Source organism: Poecilia formosa, unplaced genomic scaffold (genome assembly GCF_000485575.1).
Source record: "Poecilia formosa unplaced genomic scaffold, Poecilia_formosa-5.1.2 Scaffold8, whole genome shotgun sequence".
In the NCBI taxonomy this organism is placed as follows: domain Eukaryota; kingdom Metazoa; phylum Chordata; class Actinopteri; order Cyprinodontiformes; family Poeciliidae; genus Poecilia; species Poecilia formosa.
Window position 1 is genome coordinate 4,553,863 of NW_006799947.1, and position 18,549 is coordinate 4,572,411.

Genomic DNA, 18,549 nt, shown 5'->3' on the forward strand with positions numbered 1-18,549 from the left:
TAAAGCGTAAGAAAATAACTATATGCTTTCCAATCTGCCTGTTGTGATACAAGAGGTACACGTCTGAAAGTGACATGGAATTCAAAAGGGAAATATTTAGTTGCAACTGCTGAAAGAAAGTTTCCCCAAAAACTAAAAGTGTTTTATTTTGGTGTAACTAAACCAAGAAGTCATACTTGACAACAAATATACAATATGCCGAGGTTGTATTTGGTTTACGCCTTTCAAATATTACTGATCTTAAAAAGTTGAAAGCAAACAACTGAATAAAACTCATATTGCCAATATTATTAAAGGGTTTATGCCTTATTTTTTTTTATTTTTTATTTTTTTGTGTGAAAATAGTATATTAGTAACATTTTTGGGCTGATTTCAAAAGGCATTTCATTCCCATGTAAGCAGTGGGTTTTTCACATTTTGGCTAAACATTTCGTGAAAAAACCTTTTTGTAACAATCATTCCTTTTATAAATCCAAAAATACATCAGAAGGCTCCAGAGTGAGTGTCTGCAGAGTGGATGGGCTGATAAAACATTAAACTTGTAGACAACCAAATAAGCCAAACAGACTCGATGTTGGGATGAAAATAAAATTGCTTTTTTGATGCTGGAGGAACCTCCATGATTTAGGGTAACTGCCTCTTCTTCCATGGTACCGTTAGCGTTCACACTGGCACAGAGTTTCCTTCTGTAGGGTCTCCTGGACCATCAATGGCTACATCTCGGAATGAAGTTTTCTTTTTATTTTTAAACCAATGATTCTCAAATGTAGCTGGATCATAAATCAAGACAAAGGACAGGTTGATAGTTCATGTATTTGACAGGTTGCAAGGGGAGAATCAAGCAGTCACTGTTTTGAGTTTTGTCAGGAAACGACAAAAGCTTCAGCAGTTACAGGACATCTGCTCAGGCGTACGTGTTGGAACAAACGCCTCAGTCTGGTTCCGGAGTCTGTTCTGCTGAGGCGGAGGGTGTCGACTTATCATATAGGAAGGTCAGCAAGAAGAGCGCAATGTCATGTGAGCACCAGTAGCCAGTGTGTGAGGTCACAGCTGACCAATAGCGGCTCTCTACCAGACCCTCCCTCAGCTCGAAGTCGATGCGTCTCTCCAGCTCCACTGCAAGAGAGAAACACAGGATTACAGTCAGAATATGCCAACAGATACCCTGCTGGCCCTCCTTAAAAGTTCATTAGCCTTTATGTGAACTTATAAATTACACTGTTTCTTTTCTTTTCAGCTTCCTAAAATATATTTTGATGAATGATTTCAAAACAAAATACAATTTCCGTATATATACAATAACATGCAGGGGGTCTATGTCTGTTAATCTGATTGTGATTAAGTCAGTCCCTCACCAGCCACGAACCTCTCCGCACGTCACTGATGCACACAAACACACTTTGGTTAATGCTTTGTACCAGAAAGAACATACATAAAGTGTCACCAGTGGGAGATGTTGGTCGAGTTATTGTGGAAAGACCATAAGACGACTGGCTTTCGGTGCGCTTCTCCTCCTCTTCCTCAGCGTTCGCTCCTCCCTCAACTCCTAAGGACACTGAAGGTTGGCTGTTTGATCGGGAAAACCGTGAGAAGAGGATGCCTCCTAAACCCTTTCCTATGCTTGCTGCACCTGCAGGTTGACATGAAGGAAGAGTTTAAAATATACAGAAAACGTTCCAGCGCCTGATATTTGTAAGAACGTATTTTTTGAAAACAACGCATCGTTTTCCATGTATGTCAAAATGACAGCTTTCTTCCTGTTGGTCACTCAGCAGTCTAATGAAATAATGTTTATGAATATAACATGATCAAATGTGAAAAGAGGGTATGACTAATTCTTTAAATGTATTATTTACAATATTTTATATATATATATATAAAAAGCAGAGCAACAGTAGTTGCCCTTTATGGCCACATGATGGCACCACTGACTCAAAGTTGGGGGAAAATTCAAACCGCTGTCTTATACAGTCTGATATTTTCACCAAAGACAATTACCGTACATTTTCAGAAGATTCTACAGAGTATGTGTAATTAGAAGCAGTGTGTGAAATTTGTACTAACCTGTTTCATTTGATGATACTAAGTGGAACAAAGTAAAGGAAACACCAATCAAGCAATAAAAACACGCTAAATTTACCTAGTATACTGGCCTTGCCCAGGCTGGTGATAGACTCTCCATAATGTTTACGGGCCAAGACAGGAGACGTACTCGGACTGGGAATGCTCTCCGTGTCTGAAGCCGGATCTTTAACTGGATTGAGGAAGGTCGGCCGGACCTCATCATAGGATGAAGGGTTAGTGGCACTACACCTGGTGATGAAAACAATTTATACATTTGTTACCACTTTGTGCTAATAAAGAATAATAAAAGTGTAAAACTTAAGCTTTTACCAATGTATCTGGACAGGTGCGACGTTACTATAATGCTTAAGGATGAGAGGCTCCAGTCTGTAAGCCTAAACACAACAGAAAAGAGTTAACTCCTTAAAAGAAAAGATGCAGAGCATGAACATTTATCATTTTCACTTCTCATTTATAATATATATATATATATATAAATTATAGGCATATATCAGGCATATCTGACCACAGGGTCTGTTGGATGGAAGACATTGAAGAGCCGGCTGCAGATGGAGGTGGGCAGGATGTGGTCCTGGTGGCCGCTGGTGCCTGGGCGAATCCCTCGCAGGGCCAAGAAAACTGCCAGAGGAGACCCCATGCAGAAAAAGTTTTCTACCTGTGAGACAAAAGGTGAAAAAATTGATAGTAAATCCCCCAACAAGAGCTTTATGTATATATACATATACATCTTTTTATCGTAAACAAAAGTTGTTAATTGTAATAAACAACAACGTGAGGCGAGTTAAGTTTTTCCTTGATGCATTAACATGTTTTTCATTGCTTATTTAACTGCAGCCAGTTTCAGTTTACATTAAGCTGTTCTTGTTTTACAGCATTGTTGTCTTTCTGGTTACCAATGTGCCAAAACCCCGAGCCAGGTTTCAACCACCAGTTTCTACAGGATGATTCCCGTTTAGCAAGGAAACATACGACCACCACACACGGCATGCCGTAAATGCTGCACCTGGGAGACGCTCCTTTGAGTTTCAGGAGTTATAAACTACAGAAAAACATGTTTTGACTCCAGGTGATGCTACCAAGACTATTGGTAAATAAGACTTCATCCTCTACACAGGGCAGACATTATTCCTGTTTGCTCTGGAAAGACATACACTTGGGGGGGAAGTGTATTAAGGGATGTTGTCGGACATTACACACAGTCATCGTCAGAAATGTGCTTGATCTATATCTATGGTTTTCATTTTTTCCAAGGGTGTATAATGATATCATCCTATCAGTACTATCATATATGTTTATATTTTGGCTTGTATGTGAAAGGAGCCTAGGTCAGTTAGATAAAATCTAACTCGAGTGTCAGTTTTGCTTCCTGAAATTTATTGTAGCACACTACCACCCTTAAATAAGAGTTGTTTAAAAACATTCATGGTCATGGTGATTGTAAGATTCTGACTACAATTGCAAAATCCAAGAGTCCAAAAAAATCTTACCTTGAATTTAAGAGCTGGGGGAGCTGAAGGATTAGAGGCCTCCAGTTTGACCAGTTGATTTTCCAACTCTCTTAACCTGGCAAAAACAAAAATAAAACTAATTTTGCACCACACCACACAAAAAATAAAGAGATATTATTCCCTGACCTTTTCCCATCCTTAGTCAGCAACATATCCTTTGAGTCACTGCTCTGTATAATTAATATCCCACCTATTCTTTGTGAGCCTCAGCTCCTCTAAAAGCTGCCTCTCTTCGTAAGACATCCAACGGAAATCCTGCTCCTCCTCTACTGCGCAGTGCTCCTGCAGACAGAACCGTACGGGATCCCATCCTGTCATAATGTCATAGGTGATGACACAGCCGAGGGAGTGAGACACAATGGACACTTTTCCACCACGTTCTTCAAAATCAGGGTTCCGCGAGCAGAAGAGCGAGTACAGTCTGTTCAGCTCTTCTGTGAGCCCCTTGGTTATCTAGGGGGAAAAAAAAAAACCAGAAGAGAAGAAGTTATCTTAAGGATAATAATAATAAAAAAAAAAAAGGCTACCAGAGACGCCTTTTATAATCTGTAACTGTATGATTCTCACTTCGTCGCGATAAAGAGGACTGTTGTAGTACATGATGTCCATGGCACTGCTGTTGAGAAGGTCACGCAGCCCTCGCACTTTGTCTGGTGTGATGGAGTCAACCGTATCTATGGAAACGTGCCATGTATGCATCACCCGGAACACGCCCGAGGTCATCGATAGTGAAACCACACTGCAATCCTCACATACCTCCATCCAGCGCTAGTTTAGAGCGCCATTCGACAGGGAGAAACTCCACGTGTTCATCGTTGTGCTCAGAAAAGTGCTTCTCCTCCATCTTCCTCACGCCTTCCCTCAACCTTAAGGAGCACAACAGAGAAAGTGTGAATAACGACAGCGTTGAACAGCTGTACCGACAGAAGTCTGACATAAGAAAAACAGTTTGTGTGCATGACAATATCAGGTATGTGAGTGGTGATTGACACTGAACCCCCATTTTATCTCTCCCCATTTCTAATAGAAGAAGTTTAAATGTAGGATGTGGCTCTTTATGGAGAGGAAACCACATGTCACATGCCTGTCTGCAGGGGGAACTTGCACGATCCGAGTGTAGGGAACTAGATTACTGATTTAAATGTGGCGTGCACACCACGATCTTTGTTGATGTAGCAACATTTTTAATCTTTGAGAAACAACAGTGTCAAAAACTCTACAGTTCCCCCCTTTAGTTGACGACAAAGAAACCATCAGGCACGGTGCCGAGATGATACAAAGTGTAATAAAGAGTCAAAGCAAAAGTAGAACACTGCTTTGGCAGATCTTTTCTTTTGGCAGTGGAAGGTGTGTGTAACGTAATCCACAGGAAGATACGAGGCAGGCTCAACATGCTCTGCAGCTTGACTTGGTCTACTTCGGTTACTGAAACGGCGTGAGCAAGATCAATGAGTTAAGTGTAAACTTTGGGACACCGTGGAATGTTGCGTCATGTTTACATAAGATTAGGTTAAATATGAGATGTGACATGAAGGCAGTAGTCGAGTACCGGCATAGAGGTATGTGATTTGAAAACACAAGCCCAAAAGCTTTAAAATGTGTCTTTCTTGTAAGCAAAATGAATACATAGAAGCTTTCCTTTCCCTGCTTGTTTCTGCATACTGCCACCCAGACTGCTAAACTAAGATTTTTTTTTTCTTTCTTACTTGCTGTGAAGTGGCACCACCCACCAGGATCACTGGGGTAAATCTGTTTTAAACACCAGCACCAGATGATAGTCCAACTAGTTAACCAGAAAATAAACTATGAAGACAACATTAAGGTATAAAGTTATATGATTCTGCTCAATAAGCAGATTTTAGAGCAATACTTACAAAAAATGCTACTAAATAAATCAGTGGTTTATTCTAAATTACATTTCTATTTCAGTTCACGAGTCAAAATAAGAATAGATGCATATTTTAAACAAGTTTTTTTTATATACTTGTAATAATGTGTTAAATAATTTCAACAGTAGTAGGTGTAACTGTTGATTCAGTTTAAAAAATCAATTAGATCATATTTGATATGTTTGTTTTAAATAATTGTGTTAATTGCCAGGATATTGCATCATCTTTAATTTAAATCATCACCGTGTCAATTTCACACCCATCCATGTCTAATAGCGTGAATAATATGTTACTCTTTGACTTGTCCTATATAGCTTGTTATTTTTGGTAGATTTTGGGTACATTGTACTTTCTGGGCCACCATAGTTTGGATGTTCCCAAAACAAAGCATGAAGTCAGCTTTCCAGGTGTAGAACAGAAGACGAATGTGGGGGGCAAAAAAAGTGAGAAGCACGAGGACAAAACACAGACTGCAGCTGCAACACCATCACTGTTTAAACTGCAAAATGATCTTTGATTAAAAAAATAATAATAATAATAATAATAAAAAAAAAAGAAAACATTGATGTTTCTGGAAACATGGCAACAATTTTTAGATTGTTTGGATGTTTTATCTGCCTGGAGATTCTCTTATGTGAGCAGATTAAAATCCTTCTTATCGAATCTGGGTCTGGAGCCAGAACAATTCTTCAGAACACTCAACTTTAGGATATCACAACCAGAGAGGATGGATTTATACCTCATCTTCCAGACAGCCTTATGAAACATAGATCACTGATCATGAAACATTATATTCCATCGTAACAAACGTTTATTCTCTTTCTTGAAAAACAGATTCTTAATCTTAGTGGCACGTTCCTAGGTAAACAAAGGTAAAAACAAAACAAAACATTTCCTAGAAGAGCAAAAAAGCAGCCCAACAGGTTGATCTCTGTTTAACAGGTTTGGACAAAAGGCCAGGCAATTGTCACATAAAGCCAGCAGTCAATGTAAAACCCTTCAGCAGAAGATGATGTCATCATTTTTGCATGTGATAAAAAAGAAAAAAAAAGTGAGACCAGTGCAAGAAGTTGAGTAAAGTTGGCATCTTAAAATAGAAACAGAAAGGAAAAATTAAAAACACTTCGAGCCAAGACAAAAGCTTCATTCCTCCTCACAGTGTGCTTGCATAAAAGTATGGTGGACAGAAATCTAAAACTGAAGCTCGACTTGAGATTTTACAAATGAAAATGCAGCTAAAAGCAGGCTTTGGAGGACATCTCAAATTACAGTAACCTCAATAAAATGGACAACTCACATTCCAGTGTTTTTGATGATGCGGCCCTGATCCATCTTCTGGCCAATCCCGTGCACCACAAAGACAACGTGGGTAGTCTGAGGGGGCCGGTCTTCTGGGGAGGCCTCCTCCACATAACCTCGATGGAGCCGTGTGCCGCTGCTTGAGGCTGCAGCAACAGGAAATTCAGATTTTCATCGTCACTTCTCAAACCAATAAGAAACTTAAGTTTGATATTGAGTGTACAACTCTGGCAGAAAAAAAAAAAAAGGAAGACTATCAATAGTCCAACATGCTGTATTGATTCCAAGGAGGTCAGTAGGCGAGACATGGACTCCTGCTGTGGCCACCGACCACGTGGGAGCATGTGTAAAGTACTGGCAGGTCAGAGTGTGTGTCTTTACTTAAAACCTATAATCTGATCATGTTGTGTGCTAAATGGAAACGTGATAGGAGCCGGTGAACTCGCACTAAAGACAGATCAGTTCGCAGAGCGTTGGGTAACCAGGGAACGTTGAGGTAACCAGTCAAGGCTCCGGAAAATAACATGGAGAGAAAATGAATCATGGCGTTATGGAACTGTGCACCAGATCATCTTCACATACACTGATGAAGGTCAGATGTAAAATTGTACTTAATTTGCTCCCTTTCTTTCCCCAACCTTCAATGTATTTAAGACCAAAACATGATGTGGGCATCACCAAATAATTCCGCTTTCTTTTAACCTTCTACGTTGACCAGTTTGTAAATAAAACACCATTGCATTGCTACGTCCATCTCATATGATAAAGTGTGATGCAAGTGACACAGACCTTTGGAGAAGCCCAGTTTCTGGGTAACAGTGCGAGCAATTTTTGACGTGGTAGCGTCGCTGTAAAGGTAGACTTCTTCCACGCTGTGCCAATCTACATGCGTCCGGCTCAGCTTCAGATGGTGGATGGCTGCAGCAGTGAGAGAGAAAAGTCAGGCAGAGTCAGAAGGCATTGAGACGGAGCCTAGATCATTTTCTGACAGAGAAATGAGAAAAACAGAAAACAAGAGAAGCTAAATATAAAAAAAAAAAAAAAAAGGTTTTAATTTTAGGGTTTAGGAATCATACATACTTCTGAGAAGTGTAAGTAAAAAAAAAAAAGATTTACACCAAGTTTGTTATTTTAAGTAGCAAGGATACAAAAGTCCACAAACTCTTTTCAAACAGCTCAATCAAAAGCTGTCTGTCGCTTTGATCTGCTTAAATAAAAAAAGAAAAATCACACAGCATGATCGCATACTTCAGCTCTTGCTTGTCGTCCTGCTTTGCAGCTTCCAATTGCCAATTGATTTTTTTCTAAACTTAAATAAATGTCTGTCCTCCAATTTTTTTGTTTGTTTTCTGGTTCTTATTCGGTGGTAAATGCAGTGACTGAAGCAAGTAAGAGCTAAATTATGGCTTGAGAAAAACCAGTTGATACCTACAAAGGACCAATAAATGAAAGTAGTGGACTAAACGGAGTCAAAGCTGTGCCCCATGTTCCTGTTCAGTCAGGTTCATTTGGCTGAAATTGTTGAACACGCTGGCATTTGTCCAAAACGTAATCATGGACTCTTTGTGCTATTCTGAAACAAACAAGGAATTTAAATCCTGAAGGAGCGGGTAATGTTCCTGGGAAAATGAGGCGTGCTGGATTAGTTTATTGCTGGAAATTCAGAACAATACCTTCCCACAGAGGAAAACTGTTGTTTCCTTTTGGTCAAGCACAGATTTGTAGGACAAATAAGTTCCCCATCAAGAAATTCCACTATTTGTCCCGTTCACATCAATTAATGAAACGAGCAAAACCTCCATTTGTCCAATGCAGCTAATGATTCTCTGTTGCCTGCCCAATAAATGACCTGAACCATGAATTTTTATACTCCGAAACTAAAAATTATCAGTCAGTTCCTCTTGCATGAAGATGAGAACAAGTTAAACAAATATAGTGACCGTCACTTTTTGACACCGAATCCTACAAAACTACAACTTCTGCCAACAGGATTTTTGTTCTGTCACACGTTTAGCTTCCTCTTTGTAGATTATCAAATGAAATCACTCCACGGCAAAAGAAACATAATCGCTATTTATCACAACATGGCGGAGCACTCAACTACTCTTGGACAGCAACAGTAAGGGGTAGCTGTTAGTATTTCATGGAGAAGAGTTTAGTGATTGCCTGTTGTGCGTCTGCTGGAAGAGTGTGGCAATGGTCGTTCTACTTTGTAAACAGCCTTGGAAGGACGAAAAGGATCTCTTTATAGTCTACTTGTTGAGCCTTATGTTTTGGTCGAGCAGAGGTGAGAGTCGAAGGTTACTTCAGAGATGCATCTCAATAAATTAAAATATCAAAAGAGTCATTTAATTATCAAAATGAACAGAAATGTTAGAAAAATCTTACCTTGCATGTAATGAATATTTATAATTATGTTACTTTTAAAAAACCAAAAAAAACAAAAAAACAAATTGTATTACCTAAAACATTTCAATGATATTCTTATTTACCGAGATGTGCCTGTAAATAAAACATAAAATAGAGAGCAGGAATGTAAGAAAGGATTAAAGGAGCCCCATAACCTTTGCAGTCAAAAAGAGAAAAGATATTTTGTGACAAAAAACCCCCAGATAATATAAAGTAAGCTCCAAGCTGGGAAGTGCTAAAGGTGAATGCAAGGGGCAAAAAGAGCCTGCCAAAACTATCATCAAATTTGGCCCTGCACTATATATATATATTGTGACATTGAAGTTAATGTCTTTCCAGAAGGCTTCATAGCACTGCAATGTTAAAAGTGAGATTGTCATCTTCAAAAATCGTGTGTCTTTTAGGGCTGCTGACTTTCCCGCTGGGCTTCGGATCAACAGCCATTTCATCCTCCTATGAGACGAGGAAACAAACACAGAGACGTCTCTCCTCTGTGAACCCAGAAACAGGACATTAACAGACTTCAGAATGAACGTACACAGCATGCTAGCGCTGTTTCACAGAAAGACTACAACAATGACTCTTTGTTCCAGCTTATGAGTTGTGCTCAACTCTCAATAGAAAGCGTTGTTCAGAAGGCTTTATTGAGCTGGAGTTGCTGGTCGAGTAGAAATATAGCAACAGTGTCTAAAGGAATTGAGAAAAAGAGGCTGGGAATTAAAAAAAACAAACAAACAAACTGTGTTGAGACATTTTGACAGTCATTTTTAATTTCTGATGCAGTTCTTAAAGAGTCTTGCAATTGTAGTTGAGTGATCCATGTTGTGTACTTACTATTCCAGCAAGGAAGCACACAGGATTCCCCAAAAAGCAGCAATAGTAGTAGAACCAAACTCTAGACCACAGCACTAAAAAGTGAGTTCTAGCAACTAGGCTCAGTTAAAGCTGCAATGTAAACCAAGATAACAGACTAAATTCAGCTTTACGACAACCACGTCTAACTGAGCCTAGGTCTAGTTCCAAATGGAAGGCTTCAAAAGGTTTAACCCACAAAAGAAAGGAAAAACTAGTCCAACAGAGGCCTAGAATCTAAAAGGATGAGGGATAAAAAGCTAAAGGAGCTAACACAACAGAAAACGTAGGATTTCACAGTACCTTGGCAGCGTTTGCGCTTGTGACCTGCCGTTTTAGCACCCGTCTGATATCCACTCCATTTGAACAGAAACGGGAGATAGAAAGGGGGCAGGTGGGAGAGAACTAACAACCAACAAACAGTGAGTAGTGTTCATTGCCCAGTTCAGGTCACAAAAGACTTCATTTGTCATTAGTCCTAAACATGGCGACTTATCAAAAGACAGTAAAGATAACTTATAAGTTCAATGAAGACTGCTGAAAATGTTCAGGAGCTGTACTCTGTGACTTCTGAGCAAGTTTTTTTTTTTTTTTAATATAGGAGTTTAGCTTTGCAGGATTTTGTCTGTTTATAGCCACTTATAAAAAGAAAAGAAATCTAAATGTTTGCCTTTATTTAAATACCAAGAGGTTAAAATAATAAAAAAAACAACAAGAAAATCAGACAGACCAGAACATTTACATTTACTATATCATAAACAAAGAGCATAAAGATATTTTGAATGTGACGTCCACAATCTCAGATTTGACTGGCTCATTCGATTCATGATAACGAAGCAATCAGACTTGCAAATATTGGCTGAGGTTGTTTCAGCTGAGGTGAACGGCAGAGGATGAGTTAGGAGGGGAGAAGTGCTGAGGCGCACAGGAAGTGTGATTGCTGTAAAAGCGATCGGTACAGCACTGATGGAGCTACTGAAAATAAGTGCTCTGTAATGCCTGGGATATCTATCAAGGCTTATAAAAGGTCAAAATGAACTTACTAGGTTGTGTTTTTATGCAGCATATCATGCTGTGCAGCTGGCCTTGGGTCTTTTGATTCCTGAAGAATTATCAAAGTAGCAAGTGGATTTGGAGCTTTAATACTTATTAAGCCCAAGACAGTTGATGAACAATTTAGATATCTTTTGGATGACTTCCAATAAAGGGCTCCGGTGCATTTTCTTTCCTTAAAGTTCTTTCAAGTTTCTTCTTTTTTTTTTTTTTGTCAATAATTATGCGTCATCATAGGCTCACAAATATCTGAAATAAGAAGGCAGGTTACATGGGAATAGCTACCTGGTCTCGCCCTCATCAAAAACATACAGAAAACAAAGCTTGACGACACGGCTGGCCTGCTGGATGTAATTTTCCCTGACGTCTTTCAAGCCTGAAAGATGAGTCCACACCCTATTGTCTCTACAACCTGCCTAGTACTCTGCACAGCCAAGGTAATGGGTGGAAACAACAGATGAACCTTACCACGAAACATCCCAAATTCACTATGTAAGCTTTATTCAAGTCAAACAGTGTGAAAAATAATGTTGAAAAAGAATCTGACCAGGTACTATTTTCACTTATTGGGGATATTTTAAATGTTGGATTACTTATCTGAAGTTCATCGTTTAAAACGGGACTGAGACGCTCTGCATCTGGATGCAGTTCAAAGCCTACCATGTCTTCTGTTTCAACTAACTACTGCAAAATACTGTACTGCAAATCTGTAAGGTATTAGGGCGCTTATAAAATCCTTGTATTAGATGTAATGTAGTTTAAAACAGCCTCCATATGGCTCTGAGTGCTACAGATTACTAGTGTCAGGGCAAAATATTCTTCTGCAAGAGGCAGAATGCAACATTAGCTCAAGGATAGTGAATTAACAAGATCTATCGTTCACTTTGCTTTCAGGCTCAGCTAAATATAGAGGTGGAAAACGAGGTACAAACAAAGGAGGAGGTGGGGAGGGATGTAGTCTGCAGTCACCAATATTGTTTTCCATTAGGTAGAACCATGAAAAGTAAGAGCAGGCATTGCTTTGGCTCATCCATTCAACACACTGAAACTGTGTGTTTTGTGTGTGTGTGTGTGTGTGTGTGTTCTCGAGTGAAACTTCGTCACATTTTAGAAAACAAAATAAAAAGTCTGTGTATTAAATTTAACACAGCTTACAGTTAAGGTGTAATCCTTCTGTAACTTGGTGTCATGAATATGTCCAGCATTTATTCAGTGACTCTATATATATATATGCGTGAATGAACCCAATGCATTTTTTTCTAAATGATTTTGATGATTTTTTTTCTTTTCAAAAAGTGTATGAAAATACTAGCAACTGTAACACAACTTAAAACTTTTAATTTTTAGGGAGATACAATCAGTTTATCCTGAGTAAGAATAAGACATAACATTACAAGGAAAAAATTTGTTCTTTTGAAGTCTAAAGAAATCAATAAAAAAAAAAATCTCAAATGAAGATTGATTATATATATGAATATATTTTTGTGATATTCTAAACTTTATGGACTAAAGTTTAAATTCTGTTTCTCAGAAAATCGCAAATAAATAATACAGAAATACTAACACAGAATTTTAACACTGGAATGTCACCTCATGGCCTAAACACTGCTGACCTAACAGGTTTTCAGCAAAACGTTTTTCTGACCCACTTAAAAAAAGACCGTTTGTGTATGGGACGTCACTAATGGTCTTTGCGAAAGCATCTAGCTTTATGCAGAGTGCTGTTCCTAGAAAATTAATGGAAATTTAAGAGGAAGGAAAACATGCCAGAAAAGGCAGCAGTCATCTAACAGGAAGTAATAGGAGACATCCATCTGCTGTGAGCTTTATGGAAATAATATTCAAATTTCTTTTTGTCAGCTGTAGCATGCAATAATCAAAATAACTAGAACTAATTGCTTGTAAAACATAACTCAGTGTAACTTTCTGAGTGTTTCACTTTCTTAACCAAATTTCCTGAATAAATTATTACTCTGATTTTTTGAAGTGATTTATCAGGGTTATATTTTATTTATAACGTTAGGGTATGTTGCTGGGACATCTGGAGACGATGTCGCTTTTGTCCAACTTTCTCCTTTTTCTACATACTCAATCTCACTCTTTTGCAGTCTTTCAGTATCCAGTTCACACAACCAGACATTCATCAATCTGGCCACCTTAAGGAGAGCTCTGAATCAAACAACCTCTTTCTTACTGCTATCCAAAGCTACAGCTTGTGACATTTTGCTTGAGCCAGCTCATCAGAGAGGGTCATACCAAACTGTACATGGAGATCCTGCTTTACAATGGTGGCGCACCTGTCAAGTTCATTTCTAACTCTCACACCGCAGTATGAATCAGTAACTTGACCTTTGGTTCAAAACATAGCAAAAATGTAAAAGCCCAACTTTTTGTCATTGTAAAGCTATTAACTGGGTTCACAAAGAGAAATTAGCAACAGGAATGAACAAATAAGTGCTGTCTGACGCTTTGAAGGATACACTTGTAAACTGTTATCCCCTTTCCCAGCACTCACCATCTTTGCTGTCAACGGTCTTCACCACCAGATCCGTCTCAAAGGTGTCCTGCAAATGTTGGCCTCGGAAATGGTTCAGGTGCTCCTGCTCAATGAGGTCGCTCTCTTCTTCTTCCAGCGGCAGCCAGCTACCATCGATGAACCACTGGCCTCTCATCACAGGAATATGGTCTTGTTCTGAAGCAGACACACCTCTGATTTAGCTACATAGACTTTAATAGAAATGATCTGTATAGTTAGACATTTGATTTTTTTTTTGTTTTTTTACAGTTTCTATTTGTATCATAAAAGTTTTTACCAATTAGCATTAAATGCTCAAATGACTGATTATACTGCGTTATAACTTGTATTAAATAGGACTGTGTGCAATTGAGAGGCAATAAATTAATGTGTACTATATTGGATTCAACAAACTATAATTATGTATGAAGTGGAACCATTTGTCTAGCTATTTCTCTTACCTTGACATGACTGTTGTGAATTGATGCTATTTCAATAAATCTTTTTCTAGGCACTGACTCATTTTCCCGTGGCACCTTAGATGACGTACGGCAAACTGATTTCCATTTAATTAAATAAGTCAGTCAAACCCAGGAGGACCAAGACTCGGTGTTTAACCGAGCGGGGCCAGGTTTCATTACAGTCTAGAGTCAAATTATGAACACCATTCTGACTTGAATCCCAAGAGGAGAATTAGAGTGAAATAGCGGAGCCTATATCAGCGACACTCCAAAAACGACAGAACCAAAATGAACCAAAATTTTGCAAAATGAAAACAATGATACTGAAAATACACCAGTATTTATTTTTTTTTAAATGTCTTACTTAAATCTAAAGCAAACACAAACACACACTGAGATAAAGGCTCAGGAGATAATATTGGGTCATCAGTTGAGTCCATTTGTGACAGTTCAGAGAAGATAAGCTTAGAGAACCTTTAATGTCTCAACTATTTCATCATGTGTATTAAAGTCCAATACACAATAAGTGCTTGCTCATCCACCCTTCCTTGTCCTGTTGCTGCTTACTGGTTGTCAGCTGACTGAAATAAGACAACTATACTTTTCCCTCACTTACAAGGTAAAAATGGGTGGAGTCTTTGTGTGGAATCAACCAGTAGCAGCCTCCTATATCTTTTCTTAGGGTAACTTGTTTTAAAGATATAAATGCATTGCAATGATGTTTGTCAAACTGGATGTTCCCCATCCGATAGCCCACAAAACTAAAATTCATGAGAACACTGTCTCTATTGTTGATGTTTGTTTAAATAAAAACAATTTTCTTCAAACTAAATACTGTGACATCGACCAAGGTACTCCTGGTGTCACAGTACCAGTTCAGAGAATATTTATTTCCTGTAAGCAATCATGACTAGATTTAATTTTGCTAGAGATACACATATTACTGTGGGACAATAAAGATGAGTTGAATTTTATTCTAAAAAGACCAGGGATCAGAAATGATCATTATCCAAAGATTGGCTCCCATGTCAAATGCCAAACAAAATCATATTTTTTTCCCCCCAATTTATTAAATTCATCAAAACTAAGAATTCCCATTTTCAGTCTATAAACATACCATATTTTTATGCACTTTTCTGAATTTAATTAAAATTGGATCTTGTGAAAGTCATATAACTTCACTTTTTATAGGTTTTGGCATCTTCTGTATCCGCAGCTCCTGTCTTTCTTATACACTACATTATTTGGAATTTTTTTTAATCTAACACATTCTGCAAATGTACACTTCAAAAATCTACAAGTTCCATGTTATGAGTGACAATATTGGCAACAATCGTATTTACTTCCCCCCCACCCCCCCCCAAGGGTGTAGTAGGTTTGAATCAAGAAATTAAACAATAATCCTCATTCATGCATTAAAGTGTAACATTTACCAAATTTTTATGACACAAAAAAGAACATCAATGGTTGACACGTTTATAGGATACTTGGAGTTCTTTATTGAGAGGATTTAATGAATAGACTAATAAAAATCTAATTGTATTTTTGACCTGCTGATGAAGAGAAAATTAACTGATTCCAATTGGTGGCTAATTTATTGGTGTAACTCTACAGTTCGGAAAACCTAAGTGGGTTCTTGGAATTTAAAAATGGCCCAGCAACTGTTTTTACCAACCAGTGGTCACAGATGATTTTCAAACATAAACTGTAACAGAGTTAATGCAATATAATGAATGGCAACCAGGGGCGCCGCTAGGAATTTTGCGCACCGTGACAAAATATGAACTTGACACCCCAACCCTCAAGTGGCTCCTTCCACCATCTATTGAGTCTATCTGACCAATCAAAAGCTTTAGATAACTAACTTTAAAAACTTGCTTCCATTGGTCCAATACTGGTAATGGCACATTTACTGGTAGTAAATTAAACATACGACAATATGCAAGTAACAATTTGAAGCAAGATTAAAATGACTAACAACATTGTGTCCGATAAAAGGCTTCCATTCCATTCCAGTCTTAACATAGCAATACTGCAAAGCCTGTCTTGAGGCCTAGCCTCCAGCCCAGACAGGAAGCTGTTTTTATTACCATTTTATAACAGTTGTTTAACATTCTCTCAGTAATAAATATTTCAGTTTTTTTTTTTTGTGTAATTGTAAAAAGAGCAAGAGAGACAGAGAAATCCCCATACATTCCCTGCACTGATGCTAACTATCATATCATTGAACAGTATTGCTCACCTTCTTCACTGGGACAGGGAGGAGGAGTTATGCTGGTATGGGGAGTTATGGCTGCTGCTGACTCTGAACCATCTGTTGTTAAGTGCGGTAAAAGGTACAGGGACAAGTTAAATCTTGTAAATATCTTGGTAAATATTGCCCTTCCCTGATTAAATGCTGGTGAAATGGAGACTAGGTAGTCTGTAGCTAAGCTAACTAATGACTGAAAATCACACTTTGTAGTCTACCCACCTTTCTTGGAGGAAAAACTGGGTTACAAATTGACGCCTTTCTCTTTTGTCTGTCTTCTTTTTCTCTTTTCGAAAACCTGACTTTGGTCTTGGCAGCATAGTTATTATCACTGACTACTAAACACTGTCACTGTCAAGTGCGCAAAAGCAGGTATGCAGATACTGGCGGGTGTAAATATGCATGTTAGCTTTGTTGATCTGGGAGTGCTTGTATTTAACCTTAGTATATACTTTAGTGCATATATATATTTATTTATTTTATTTCATTTTTTGTCCCCCCCACCTCCCTATTGGTCAGGGGCCATTACAATTGTCCTAACTTCCCCCAGGTCCCCTAAACGGCGCCCCTGATGGCAACTGACCATTGACTGTGGTCCAATAATCTGTATGCTGCCTGTCGGGCATTATACTGCAGACTATTAATTATATATGATATGAATGTACACAACACAAATCGGTGATGAATGATACGTTATTCAAAGTGGACCCAAACATTAGCTCGATCGATTTTGAGTGAGTGATGGAGGAGAGGAAATATACTCACGCTTCCAGTAGACAGGGTAGCATTTTCTCTCTTTTATGTCGACCTCATAAAGGCCTCCCCGAACACACACAGGCTCTACGTTGATTTCAGTGCCGTCCGGGTCGGTCCCGTCAAAGGACACAGTAGATGTGTCAAGAGAGCCGCGGCCTTCGTCCACGCTGCTAGTGCCAGTGTCCACGGGCACTGCGCCGTTCTGCCCCGGGCTGTCCACACATTTACCGCCAGTCTCCTCCTCTCCATCGCCAACCCCGGAGCGCATCGCACCGGGGTTCAGCTCGCAGTATTTCCGAAACATCAGCTCGATTTTAAGAGAGTCGTGTCCGATAAAAGGCTTCCATGTTTTCTTGTCTTCTTTATAGAACCACCGAACCTCCTCCGGGACTAGCTCCGTCACCACCTCGTTAAACCTGTGTCTGGAGCTGTTGGAGCGAGACCTCTTCCTCCTCTCGAATAACGGGCCAACGCCGATCCCATCGCTGTCCCTGTACTCTAACGGGCTGCTGTCCAGGTAGTCTTCCGGGGAGCCCAGCTCGAAAAATATGCCATCCTGAGAGCCGTGGTTCTGGGCACGTATTAGTGGCAGGTGACCGTCCAGTCCCGGTTGGACCGACGACATCCCCGCCTGCATCGAGTCGTCCACGAGGCTCATCTCGTGACAGCAGGAAAACACATCGCTTCCCAGAACCCAGTCCTTGTTCCCGGTGTCAGCGCTGACCGCCGGACCCTTACTGTCTGCGCTGAAAGACGAGCTAATGCGGAGGTTTTGATTGAAACTACTCATAACTATTTGAGCAGGGACTTCATCTTAGACAAGCTAGCGCTGCCAGACTACAACTACCACTAGAGTCCATGTTACTAAGTAGTGCAAACAAACCTAAATAAAACACCTCTGCAACACCTTCCAACGCATCTCCATTAGCGCCCCACAGCTGTTGGCATGTATGCTAGTTCGTCAAGCTAATGAAGCCGGTTGGAAAACTACCCTGCGCCGATAAATCACAAAAAAACTGTAGGGTCTCCGTTTACCCCTAGCAGCGTAAACTTGATTCAAACCTCGCAGATGACACCGAATCACTTCGGCCCAGCTTATCGCTGCAGCCGCCGTACTTTGAGTATTCCTGGTCCCATCGGAATATCAAAGACTCCTCCATTTGAAAACAAATCTCGCATAGAAACAGAAGTGTAGCGCGGGCGCGCGCGCGTAACGCACCAGCTGACGCACCAAACAATGTGAACGCGTACGTCGAAATTGAGCAACTATGACGAGAACGGTTGTGTTTTCTGTCTCCCACATGAACCAAACGGCAATGATCGCACGACACACTAGAGGACGCCAAATACTTATTTTTGTAGCACTATTAGTCTAACATCGATAAAAAAAAAAAGGAAATTAAGGATTTTTTTTTTTGACTGATTAATGCTTTAAATTTGTAACTTTTATATTTATAGTCTACATAACATC

At 39.3% G+C, this 18,549-nt stretch overlaps 1 protein-coding gene across 5 annotated transcripts; it reads right to left on the reverse strand.

Annotated features, from left to right (window-relative positions):
* Positions 1-326: 326 nt before the first annotated feature.
* Positions 327-18,296, reverse strand: ddhd1a (DDHD domain containing 1a). Of its 5 annotated transcripts, none has more exons than XM_016662852.1 (15): positions 17,088-18,296; positions 16,314-16,385; positions 13,611-13,787; positions 10,346-10,447; positions 7,571-7,699; positions 6,780-6,927; positions 4,350-4,459; positions 4,161-4,267; positions 3,784-4,046; positions 3,573-3,648; positions 2,591-2,740; positions 2,395-2,459; positions 2,141-2,313; positions 1,445-1,630; positions 327-1,116 (listed from the first exon to the last, which is right to left on the reverse strand). In XM_016662852.1, the coding sequence occupies exons 1-15, from the start codon at positions 17,866-17,868 to the stop codon at positions 932-934; spliced, it is 2,724 nt and encodes a 907-aa protein (XP_016518338.1). In that variant the 5' UTR covers positions 17,869-18,296; the 3' UTR covers positions 327-931. The 5 variants fall into 5 exon arrangements, with proteins under 5 accessions (XP_016518338.1, XP_016518330.1, XP_016518342.1 ...); XM_016662844.1 differs by having other exon boundaries at positions 1,433-1,630; positions 17,088-18,295; XM_016662856.1 differs by lacking the exon at positions 16,314-16,385 and having other exon boundaries at positions 1,433-1,630; positions 17,088-18,294.
* Between the last annotated feature and the right edge of the window lie 253 nt (positions 18,297-18,549).